This window comes from Neofelis nebulosa, chromosome 6 (genome assembly GCF_028018385.1).
Source record: "Neofelis nebulosa isolate mNeoNeb1 chromosome 6, mNeoNeb1.pri, whole genome shotgun sequence".
NCBI lineage: Eukaryota > Metazoa > Chordata > Mammalia > Carnivora > Felidae > Neofelis > Neofelis nebulosa.
The window spans coordinates 51,945,620-51,958,384 of NC_080787.1; the positions used below are offsets into that span (position 1 = coordinate 51,945,620).

Here is a 12,765-nt window from a genome sequence, read left to right on the forward strand (position 1 = left end):
AAAAAAAAAAAGTTTGTAGACATCAATACAGAGAAATTGCCCTAAAAAATCCCCAAATCCAGCTTTCAAAATACCCTCCTGCTGAACACACATGAATAGGAGCTTTTGTGTTTAAAAATCTCAGTAATGGTCCCCCTTTTAAAATCTACATAGAAAATGGGGGACTGCTGGTCCCCTGGTTTCTCATTATGAATTGTAAAGACTTTAGTCAGTGGCTACAATGATTCATCATTTTCCATATAGAGGTTTTTAAATGTGTATGTTTCTATTAATCACACTGCACGCCTATCTCTCCTTTAAATGCATGTTTAGAGTCTGTAGACTGAGTGACCCAGGGGTGCTTATATAACTCAATGTGGGTGTCTGGGTGTAAATACGTGTTTATGATTTTTATAATATATATGTCTGTGGGTTGCATCTAACTCCTGTGTGTGTAATAATGTTTTTCCCTCTGCTGAGGCTTACTTCTCCAGCCTATTGTTTGAGACAACAGATATAAGTTGCGATGGGAGAGGAGCGTCGGATTTGGTGTGTATCCCCCATTTCCAATTATAGATGGATCATTACAGACAGCGGAGTCCTGAGAAGCCAGACATCTGCTCCTCACATGAATGCACTCACCTCCTAGAGACCAGGCTGCCATCATGCTCTGGAAGCTCGTGGAGAATGTCAAGTACGAGGATATCTATGAGGTGAGCCGACACCCCCAGATGCATCTTAGAGCTTTGCAGATACAGAATTTGAGCTTCTTGACACCCCAACTGATATATATTTTTCAGCTATTTAGTCGTAGATTTCCGGTCGGTTTTCTCAGCTTTCCCTAACTTTTAGAAAAGCTGGCTGGGGGAGAGACTTCACTATTCGGAAAAAGGGACTTTAAGGTTGAAATCTGGCTACTTTAAAGTTAGGAAATTTCTCTCTTTTCGTTCTTTTTTTTTTTTTCTTTTATTTTTCTTTCCTTCTTCTTCGCCCCCCCCCCACCCTTAGGCTTTGATGGGGAATGTGGTGCTACTCAATGTGGGCAGAGAAAATAGAGACTGATCAAGGCAGAGGCTCTCCTGGGTTTGAGTGTAGGAGAGAATTAGATGTTCAAGCCTCATTCGTAACAGACTCGGGCTTTTAATTTTTATTTTCAGTAATATTTCTGAAATCGATAACAAACGGATCCAAGTAGAGGACGGAAAATTAGAAGGAGGGAGGTAGATAGCTAGATGGGTGTCGATAGAGCAGAAGCTAAGGAGTCCTAGCAGACCTTTTTTTCTTTTTTTAAAAATCTTTTTCCTTGTGTTTTGCTTTTTTGAGAGTCAGTGCGTCCAACACCCCGTTTGGGGGTATTTTTAACGCAGTGTTCTGCCCTTGTTGAGCGCGCACGGCTCTCCAGCGCTGGGGTTGGCGTAACTCTTCTGGGGCGGGGGAAGTTGCCCGGAGCCCGGCGGGGCCGGGGCCGGGGCCGGGGCAGCGCTCGCCGCTGCCCTGGTCGGCCTCCGGCGCCGGCTGACGCGGCGGCGGGGCGGCTCCGGGGCTGGCGGGCGAGGCGGGCGGCCGGGCGGGGCGCGCGGCGGGACGGGGAGGGGACGGCGGCGGAGGCCCGCGGAGCTCCGCTCCGAGCGGAATGGCCTCGCAGACCCCGACTTGGGTGCCGTGGGGAAGAGGGCAGCGCAGACTCGAGGAGACTTCGAGGGAGGGAGGACGGAAAGAAGCGCTTGGAGGGAGGGCGCCGCACAGTTAGGGAAGGGGGCAGGGGGAAGCTGGCGAGCCGGGCGACCGAGACCGTAAAGCGGAAAAGTTGGAGAGAGGAGGAGGACGGGAAGCCAAGTCCTGGGCGACCGGCGCCAAGTGGCGCTCGCTCGGTCGTACGGAAAGGTCGCGGTGGGACGCACAGAGGTGCCCCGAGCCGGTGGGGGAGAAAATGCCACCCCGGCACTCCGGGAAGATTCTGGAAAGCCCGGCCGGGAGGCGCCTGGCGGATACAGGGAACCGGCCGCGCACAGAGGCGGCCGCTAAGCCCCGACTGACGCCGCGGGCCCAGCCTCACCCCCGCGGACTGGGACTCCGCGGCCCCACCACCGCCCGGCCGCCGCGTCCCGTCCCGCAGGCAGCCAGTGCCCCCAGCTCCGGCCGGGCCGGAACCCTAAGAGAGTGTGTGTGTGCGTGTGTGTGTGTGTGTGTGTGTGTGTGCGTGCGTGTGTGTGTGTGTGTGTGTGTGCGTGTGTGCGTGTGTGCGTGTGTGTGTGTGTGAGAGAGAGAGAGAGAGAGAGACAGAGACAGAGACAGAGACAGAGACACAGAGAGATGATGAGGGTTTTCCTTTCCTCTTTGTGGCGGTGTATCGACTGTAACGAAGAGCCGCGCCTCCGCCTGGTGGGGCTTGTTTCGGTTCGGCCTCCTTTTCTTTCTTTAACAGGCGGGATAATGGTAAAGTCGAAGGCGCTAGAACTGTCTTAAAGAATGTGAGCGCCCGAAGTGAGCATGACACTCACGGAGATGGGGTCATGGTGTGTGTGAACAGCTCGGAATATACATAGAGGGATTTCAGTGGGTTCCCAAAAGTAAGCAGGATAAAACTTGTTCTTTGCTTACGAAAAGTAAACTGGCTAACTGAGATAGGAGGGAGGGACAACAGAAAGAATAGAGGGAAAGAGGAAGAGGGAGGAGTGGAGTGCAAGAAGGGTAGAGAGAGGAGACCAAAATGGGAAGAAGGAGGGAAGAGAGAGAAGAGAGGGGAAATGAGAGCGAGGGAAAGAGAGGGAGGAGAGAGAATATTGCAGGTACCCTTATCTGGCTAAATTTTCTGATCAAAACTATAGGACAACCAGGAGCCCTGTGGAAGGAACCTTTTTAAGTCCGGAGGAAGGTTGAACTTTAACAGAAATGGCAGTCAGGCCAGTTGAACGGGTTCCTGAAACATCCCAGAAGGTTTTCTGTTGCCCCTGGCTTTGCCTGGAAAGGATACATTTAGTGTACTTGGAGATTGATTGCATATATTTTAAATTGAGGTAAAAATCACAGACTGAGCAGTGAAAAGGGACTGGTCACACAAGGGATGAAAAAAAAAAAGCCCCATCTCTCTCCAGTCCTTTAATAAATCAGCATAATCTCCAATATTCAGTGCAAATCTGCAAACGTCACTTGTAAACAACCAGGCCCACCGGTTTACTTTTCTCTCCCCTCCAAATGATGAGGCAACGCCTTTCTATTTTGTTTTTCTAATCTGCACACAAAGCACCTAGGGCGATCAGTTCTTCCCATTAGGAAAGTCCCTCTCCAGGAACAAGGACACCTACATTCCGTACAAGCCCCCAGCGATGCTCTCCCTCACTGCCTTGTCCAAAGTAGCAGGGGCTGCCTTACGCGTGTCCCCGGCTCAGTTAATTGAAGTTCTGCCTCTTTCCTGCTAAACTTTTTCCCCAGTCTGCCTTTGCCAGCCCCCTCGTCTGATTACATCTAGTAATTCTCCACTGAATGAACGTCATTTACAATAGTAGGGGAGCTCTGCGCTCACTGCTGCTTCACGCTCCATTTGTCCTCCATTCTCCCTTTAAAGTACTCGTGTAATATTAATAGTCATGAATATCAATTATTATGAGGCGGTGTAGGCAAGCGGAGGGAGGAAGGGGCGCTGGAGCAGTCTGAGCCCAGCTTCGGGTGGAAGAGGACTGTATCTGGAGCCCCGAAGAGCGGCAGAAGAAAAGAGGCCAAAAAGACAGCAAGAGACCCGATGAACAGCTCTGTCTGTGTGTGACAGGCATCGCCAATCTTGTTTGGGGGTGGGGGGGATTTTTTTTTTTTTTTTTGATGGCTTGTCCTGGAAACCCCTCAAGCTCGGCTCCTGTGTCCAGCTCGTTTCTCTGCTGGACTCCTTGATTTTTTTTTTTTTAATCACTGTTTGATTTTGAGCAGTAACCAGGCTTTTTTTTCCAGATGTTAGTCCACACCTATTCATCCATGGTGAGTTTGGATTCACGTTGTACCAGAATTGCATGCTCCCCCCTCTCACTGTCTCTCTGTCTCTCCGTCTCTGTGCGTGCATCTCACTCTCTCTGTCTCTGTCTTCCTTTGAGCGCCTTTGGCTTGGTAATTTAGCACCATAATTGGAGGAGGCTGCAGCTGCTTCTCTCTGCATTGTGTGTTCTCCGTCTGAGCTCCATGAGTCAGCTGGGGAGGGGGGAGGCCGTAGAGAAAAACTTTTTATTTGCCACTGCAGTTTGGAAATTTAGGTGACAATTTCTCCAGAAAAGAATCACGGGGACTTTACCAAGGCACTTCCACAAAGGACAGGGAGAAACTTAAACACCCCTCTCTCACACACACCTCCCCCTTCTCCTTCCACTCAGTTTGCCACTCCAGACAGAACCAACAGTAAGTTGTCTGGGCTTTTTCTTGTTTTTCCCTCCCCAGGTCCTTAATTTTCACACCCTGGAGTTTCATAGCATTAGATACAGAAAAGCAACCATAGAAATAACTCCTTCGAACCACGACTCAACTTAAAGGAACGTGGGTTCAGGATGTAATTTCAAATGAGATCCATTTCAATCAAACAGTATTTAAGTGATTTAATTCCTCTTGGGGAGGGAGGGGTGACTGGGAACCCAGAGTAGGCAGATTTCTCAGAGCTCCTGGAATTATCAGGTTGTGTGGGGAGCACTTGGTCAGCTGGCTGGGTTGCCAGTGAAGGCAGAAGTTGGTTTGGAACAGGAGCAGCAGCAGAGCAAACAGTATGAAGTTTTATTTGTTATGCTTTGCACCTCTGGAAAAGTGAGAAAAGATAGTTTAAAACACCCAGAAGAGGAAACACTGTACGGGAGGCTCCTATATTTTTAATTAAGGAATTTAGAATTCCCCCCATACATTCAGTTACTTGACCCTTACCCCTTTTGCCTGCTTTGCACTCCCAACAGAAGGCTCAGATGTTGGTTAAGTGGGTGGTGATTCTACCCACTTTTCCCCTCAAAGCCTCGCGTTTGGAATTGCTGAAATCATGTGCCCTCTGAGTCAACCTGGGAGTATAAGTTTCAGACTCTTGCTTCCCCTGTCCTGGGAAGAATGTACAGAAGCGGGGCTTCTCCATTAGTCGCTTGTATTTTTTTTCTCTCTCTCTCTCTCTCTCTCTCTCTCTCTCTCTCTCTCTCTCTCTCTCTCTCTCTCCTTCTGTCTCTCTCTCCTTCTCTCCGCTCCCAGGACCGGCACGATGGCGTCCCGAGCCACAGTTCCAGGCTCTCACAGCTGGGCTCGGTGTCTCAAGGACCTTACTCCAGCGCCCCGCCGCTGTCCCACACCCCGTCGTCAGACTTCCAGCCGCCCTACTTCCCGCCTCCCTACCAGCCGCTCCCCTACCACCAGAGCCAGGACCCCTACTCCCACGTCAACGACCCCTACTCCCTGAACCCACTGCACCAGCCCCAGCAGCATCCCTGGGGGCAACGGCAGCGGCAAGAAGTGGGTTCAGAAGCCGGCTCTCTCCTGCCCCAGCCTCGGGCCGCCTTGCCCCAGCTCTCGGGCCTCGACCCCCGGAGGGACTACCACTCGGTCCGCCGGCCAGACGTGCTGCTGCATTCGGCGCACCACGGCCTGGACGCGGGCATGGGTGACAGCCTCTCGCTGCACGGCCTCGGCCATCCCGGAATGGAAGACGTCCAGGTAACCACAAACAAACAAATGAGAAGGACAATAAATAAATAGTGAGTGCCCCGGGAGATGGGAGGGGTGGGGGAGGGGCACTCTGCATCCTGGTGGGGGGAGTTTCCATCTTTAAAACAGGACTAGCTGGACACGACTTATATAACTGTTTATGTGTTATGCATGTAGTGGCGATTTCTGGAGGTCCAGTTATGAAAGCTGGAACCACTAGAAATGAAATCTTGAAGGAGAAAGAGATGCATGTACGGGCTGATAGTTTAGGGTCATCACAATCAAGGCTAGTTGTTTTTCCTCTTGCCTTAGCTACTTCCTTTTTCTCTTGTACTTTGTGCTAGCAAGCTAGGTACCCTCCCAACCACCACTGCCCCCCGCCATGCACGTTCCATAGTGGGCCTGGCCCCTGACAAGGCAGGTGAAAGCTTGGGCTGCTTAGAGTCTGGGGCTTCAGCATAGAGGTGCAAGGGCCTCTTGGGCTCCAGAGGTTCCTGCTGGATGTTAAGCATGACAATGCACATGGGCAGAAAAACATGTGCTATGATCATCCAAACCAGGTCCTACTTTGAATGTCCCATAAGCTGCTGAGCCCTTTTTGAAGATAAATGAGTTCCAAAGTCATCTCCGGAGAAATGGAATAATTGTAGGGGTGGGGGTGACCCAGAAAGCCATAATTCTGCTTGGGAGTCCAAGAGGACACATACCATTTTGGAGAATTGCTTTCACCTCTTGGTGCATCAGAGGACTATGGAGCAGTATTCTCCACATCCCTCCTCAGTTCTCCCCTCCATTAATACTCTCCTCTCCCCAAAGCCACCATCCCAGTTAGACAGGCATCACGTGTTTGTTTCTTAAAACAAAAGGCTCAAAACACTCCCCCCACCCACTCCCTAACCCATCTGCAACCCACACAATGGAGCCTGATTTGGTTGAGAATACTTGGTTAAACTAAACAAAGAAACATCAAAGAAATGATTTCGAAAACCTGTCTGGGTGATTCTGAGCAGGTCTCCTTTTGCTCCCTAATTTAAATAGTCTGCAGAAAGGATAAATACGGTTGAAGGGTATTTGACACTTTGGTCTCATTGGCATAGTTGTATATATTATGCATCGTTTTAGACGTACCTCTAAAGCAAAGGAAAATGAAATGGGAAAGGGAGAAGTCCTTCTGTTTTACCTTACTGGGGAAAATATACATTTATTTCGGACAGTTAAAGTGTGGTGACAGCATCAAATGCTGCCTGTGTGTAGCCTGTAATGGTTTATTGTTTTAGAAGAAATTCAGTTATTTATTATTTCCCAAAATAATGGGATCACATGATTTGTGGCTGGATTTACCCATAGTAACATGAACGATAGTTTTGTTGGTTTAATCAAGCTTGGTGATCCCTGTCTGGAGATACTGCTCATTTCAGAATACCATACAAAAAGGAAATATTTAATAGCTTTTTAAAAAATGTATTGAGGTAATATGTGTCTGGGAGGGGGCAAGTTTTTAAATTAACCTTTCTGAGTACGGCTCAAAGTGCTAGATAATGAAAGTGGACCAACTCATCACCACTGCTGTTGGCAATGCTAACGCACTGGCCGTGTCACCACCACCCTGCAGGCCCAGTGACTCAGTCATTCTAACCCAGGAATTCTCTCAAAAGAGGGAATAGATTTCTTTGGTCTCAGTTTAGTTTGGTTTTAGTTTAGTTTAGTTTAGTTTAGTTTTTTAGTTTTTTTTTTTTTAAGATAGAATTGTGAGGGGTTTTGGGTGTTTGGTCAAATGCAAAGGACGAGAGAAGCACAGGACCAGTTCAGGGTGTATTGGGGAGAACACCCGCATCAAAGCGTCGCGCGGCAGGCTGAGTTGTTGCGTCGAAACAAGGACTGCGGAGGTGCAGAGAGCCCAGAGGAGAGAAGGTGCAGGCCCCGGCCCACGCATGCTCCCCACCTCTACCGAGTTCCTCCCCCAGAGGCTTCCAAACCCGTCATCTGGCGGGGTGGGGTGGCTCGCAGGACTTTCTCTGGACGACCTTCAGTGCACGGGGTCACGGGGGATACATCCTGTGCTTGTCCCAGGCTGCAGGGAGGATCTCTGTCTCCGAGGTGGCGATGACAGACCTTCCGAGGCAGGGATGCGTTTGACACGACGGGGCAGGTGACAAAGAAAGACGGGGGAGAGATGTACCTAGGACCGGGCCCCGAATGCAGGGGCTTCGCCTGAGCTGCTCCATCCCGGAGGATCCACTCCGAGTTGCTGGGGGGGGGGGGGGGGGTGTGTGGGGTGGGGCGGGTAGGGGTGGGGAGAGAGGTGAGGTGAAGTTACCCGAGCCGGTGGGGATTTCACCGTTTCCTGAAGCTACGGATTGGGTTGGCTGCGCCTGACCAGTCTTTAAAAAGGGACCAGAGGGTGCCTCGGCCTGGACCTCAGTCACTTGTACGCACTCGAAGACCTAGTGTGTGTTCCGGATCCCTCTCCCTGCCCCCTCCCAGCCGCGGACCTGACAGGTCCCCAGGGCGCCGCTGGGCCAGAGGGCCTCACCGCGAGGGGTACTCACCTGGCCAAGGGTTGGTTTGTGGGTATGTCGTGTGACCCAGACACACGCAGAGGGCCACCGCCCCGACCGACCGTGAGAGAAGAGGAGGGGAGCTAATTAACCAAATGCTTCTAATATTTTTTTAAATGAAACTATAAAACCCTGTCAATTTCTATTTCAATTTACTCACAGGGGCTATTAAACTAGCAAATCGCAGTTTGGGCTCTGGGTATGCTACATTTCACCCATTTGCGTGTATGTGTGTTGGGGGGTGTGCACTGTTAAAAAAAAAAAAAAAAAACTCCGGAAAAACAGCATCAGAGAGAAAGATGGAGTGAGATGACACCTACTTTGGAGTTTAGTTGTCGTGGAACCCCTCTTTTCTTCTTCCAGCCTTTGCTCCCTAACCTCGCGCCACCTCTACTACCCCTGAGTATAAGCATATAAGGACGTTGTCAAACCCCACCACACACACACACACACACACACACACACACACACACACACACACACCAGTGTCTTAAAGCAACCCCTGGTATCACTTTTAACTAAAGAAGTCTAGTAATTACGAGTCTGAGTTGTTTTTCTGCGCTTCCGCATGCAGTCCTAATTAAATCTTTACGATCCTCCCTGTGACGATTAAGCGCCAGCATGCTGCGTGAATATCCTGTACAAAAACCCAGCAGGCGGCCGTAATTAGATAGAAAATCAGACAAGAGCCTTCTCATTAACTACCACAACTACCCCACGTCGCTGATGAGGCGTATATACATATTTACGTATCGGCGTGAGGGTGAGGTGTGGGGGCGCCCTGGGTCCTGGCCCCCGAGATCCGGGGCCTGCCCGCCCACAGTCACCGACGACTATTTTGGTCTTGAGTGGACGCCTCGCACTGTAGACACGTGAGCATGGCAAGGCGTGAATCGTGTGTGTGCGCGCGCACGCGGGTGTGCAAGGTGGGGGTGTCCTGAGGAGTTCCGAGCAAGTTGTATGAAGTATTTGCTAAAGCGTTTTACTGTTTCTTAATATGGACATGGCATGTTGCAACATGGAAAACGGGTCTTACGGGGAATAACAATTTTCCTCACCTTTCCGACAACTGAAGAGTGACTCTTAAAAACGTAAAGAAACAAATTAACATGCTCCTCCCCCGCTCCTCGTGATTAGATCATCTCGTGTCTAATGTGCTGCTTGTTTGGGGTAGACAGTCTCTTCCTTGTGATGAACACACACCCTGTCTGGGGATGAGGTGTGAGTGGGTGGGAGGTGCTGTGAAAACACAACCTCACTCCCAAGCCGTTTGCTTTTTCCTTCTCTGTAGAGTGGGGGACAGATTGGTCCGAACGTAGGTTTCTAAGAATCAAGGAAAGAAAGCAGCGGTACATTTCAGAAAGACCTAGCATTTATTTTTCATTTGTGGGGTGGGGTGGGGAGAGGAGGGAATACAGTGCTTTTGGATGCTCTGGGACGCACAGCCAGAACTTCTGTATTTGTGCATCCTGACAGTAAGAAACTCATCCCAACAGCCATTTCCCCTCAGAAGTGCTGCCAACACCCAGGGTTGAAACTCCCCTTTAGGATAAGACTGTGGCACAGAAGATGAATGCTCTTTGCCAGAACCTAGGTGATCACTGGGAGGATCGGGGGCTGTCTGTGTGTCTGTGGTTACTGTGGCCCTAACAGGTGTGCTTCTTGCTGGGAAGTAGCAGCAGCAGGATTGGGAGGGGAAGCAAATTGTGCAGGTTCCTCTGAGGGATTATCAGGCAGCAAGAAATTCATAGCACACAAGGACGTGTACGGACTGAAGAGTGTGTGCGGTCCTGCCAGCTTGCAAACGTGTTCCTATGTGTTGCTGTTTGCATTCCATTCCAAATTGCTCAGACTTTAATTAAAATCCCATAATGTAAACTATTATGTATTTGTAAAGTGACTCTGGGGTTAAGATGTGCTGGGATAGAACTGAAAACAGGAATTATCCGTACTTATATTGGTGAAAATCTTTCAGCTGTTGCCAAATTTTCACAATTCATAAGAGCAAGTAATATGAAAGTTTATATGTCTGTGTAACATCTATGTTTAATATAATAACTAAACCAATACTGCATCCCAGATGTCTCTCGCAGTTTCCTTTTTCCTCCTCTTCCATTGGAAGAATTTATAATTTGGGTGACTTTCATTTCTATGTTGATTTGGAGGTAATAATGATAATAATAAAACCTCCCTTTGTGAATTAATATAAATGGAAATAACAGAAACTCCAGTTTGGAATGACATGATTTATGTGTGCAATTCTTTAATATCCAGTCAATTTGAATAGTGATGTTTTTATATTCACAGTCAGTTGAAGATGCCAATAACAGCGGCATGAATCTATTGGACCAGTCTGTCATAAAAAAAGGTATGGATTATTCCTCCCAAAAGTAAGCAAAGTTTTCCTGTGCAGTCATGTCTTTATGAGTTTTCGCTTTGGGGGAATTCGTTATGTTATAAGAGAGAAATGTTTGTGCACAATCACAGGACAAAGGTGTAAAAGGCCTGGGTGTAAAAGGCATGTTGGGAAGAAGGAAACGGGGAGGGGCAAAGACAGAAACCCAGATGAGAGAGACAGAGGGACAGAGACTGTTGCCACTTTCTCATGGTACATTTGGCAGCAATTGTAGACACATCTTAAATAATCGAACTACCATCGTGTGTGGAACTGGTTAGGAAACACTGCTTTCAAAACTGTGCTATAATTATTTCATTTATGACTGGAGTTTGCTGAGCTAAACCCTAACCTAGGTCATTGAGACAGGTCCTTCTCTTGTTTTTGTATTTGATTTTTGTGTGTGGTAATTCTGTTCCCAGTTCTCTTTTAGGAGTTCTTTATTATTTTTTTAAAAAAATCCTGCGAAATGTGTTGCTAAATATGCACATCCCGAGAAGTTGAGACAGCCTATGCACATTTCTAAATCTTCCTACATATGCATTCATGATTTAGTGTGACTGTGGAATCACCCCATACTGTTAAAGGGCATGTGATATTAACAAATGTTTGCAGTCTCTTGTACAGCTGTAAGCAAAATAATTAACTAATTAAACTAATTAAATGTAATTACAATAACTCATTTTGGGCGTATTGCAGCTGCTTAATTTTTCCCCCTCTCTTCTGACAGTCACTGAGAGAATGCCTGGCGATTAGTGTGGCTGCCGAAAGGCCCGAATGTCACTCACATGCCACCAATTTAGGAGCTTGAATGTGTAAACAGTGCAATCTTTAATTATCGCTAGAGCTGGTATTTGGAGATAGTTTTAACTACTGTAACCCTTTCTTATCAATTCTGGAGAAGGCCCGTCCTTATATTTGATGTCAACAATCCCTAGCTTCCGTCAGTTATGATTAATTTGAACCACATGACAGTCACAAAAATAATTAAAGAAAAGGTGCTTTGGAAAGGAATGCAAAATCAAGCCTGGTACAGTAGAAGGGTTGTGAAGTAAGGATTCCAAACAGGGTGGGGTATTCTAAATTATCTTCCTTTACAAAGACAGAAAAAGTGGCTTTGGAGGTGAAGGATGGGAGTTGGGGCAGGGGTGGGGGGAGCTGTACTTGAATAATGCCATTTGTCTTTGGAATGTAATATCCTGAAGAAGAATGGTGAGATTTGGGGCAAAACTATTTATTTTGAGTGTTGCTCCAAATTCTCTCCCTATCTTCTTTAGATAGTGTCATTTCAGTTTTTAATGCCAGCTTTTCGGTTTGCTCGGACACCCAGGCTTGGTGCTTAGATTTGCAACTGTGCTGACAGCTCACTTTCGCCATTTCCTCTAGGGTCTTCTCTTTTGGTTAACTGCTAGTTGATGGGGGCAAGGCGGGGAGAGTGGGGAGGTACTTCCCTATTGGCTTTTCTGTTTCTTTTTTGTTTTAGCCCTCCCTCCCTTTTCACCAGAGGCTAGAACCCCTTATCTCAGGGTTCTGTATCCTAGAAACAACATTTGGGCTGTCAGTGGGTCATGCCCGACAGATGACCAATCAGAAATGTTATTAATAGGCAGGCCAATAAAAATATTTGGAATTTAGCTTGCTTAACAAAATGGACCTGAAAATATTCTTAGATGTATGCTGCTTTGGTTTCAGGGCTAGTATATGTTTGTCAGCAAAATATGAATATTAATGTATAAGGGTATCTCCAGGAATAAGGAGAATATTGACTAAAGTGGCTGGTTCTGTTCGAAAACATGCAATACTTTTTATGGCCTCTAAAGCCTTTTTAATTTTTTTTTTAATGTATAGCTTAAAACATCTAAGTGGCACTCCAGTCACTTTATTGATTTAGGGGGCATGGTATGAATATGAAGTATTAGGTCAACTCCATTATTTAATACTTCAGGTATTTCCTTTATTACATGAAGAAAAGATCTGAGTATCATATATTTATCTTTAGAGAGTCATGGGTAAAATAGAAATAAGTGGTTGATTTACTTTTCTAGATAACTGTGAATCATTTAAAATAAGGGTATGGATTTACTTGCTTCTTCCTGGCCCTCTGGTCTCTCGTTTTTGTCCCCTCCCCAACCCTTATGAAGGATATCTCCCAGAGATTAATTTCATAAAAGAGGAGGTGAGACA

At 47.6% G+C, this 12,765-nt stretch overlaps 1 protein-coding gene across 8 annotated transcripts in view; it reads left to right on the forward strand.

Annotated features, from left to right (window-relative positions):
• The first annotated feature begins 359 nt into the window (after window positions 1-359).
• TFAP2B (transcription factor AP-2 beta) overlaps window positions 360-12,765 on the forward strand; it is a 30,219-nt gene continuing 17,813 nt past the window's right edge. For 2 of the 8 annotated variants that reach the window (XR_009263030.1, XM_058734226.1), the window contains exons 1-4: window positions 366-692; window positions 3,922-3,948; window positions 5,179-5,637; window positions 10,494-10,554. Coding sequence is in view for 7 of the 8 variants with exons in the window: in XM_058734226.1 (XP_058590209.1) it covers window positions 612-692; window positions 3,922-3,948; window positions 5,179-5,637; window positions 10,494-10,554 (628 nt within the window). In the remaining variant the exon portion in view is untranslated. Of the gene's footprint in view, window positions 693-2,292; window positions 2,550-2,750; window positions 3,735-3,921; window positions 3,949-5,178; window positions 5,638-10,493; window positions 10,555-12,765 lie in introns of those variants that run through there. The other 6 variants (XM_058734225.1, XM_058734228.1, XM_058734231.1 and 3 more) reach the window with 6 other exon arrangements.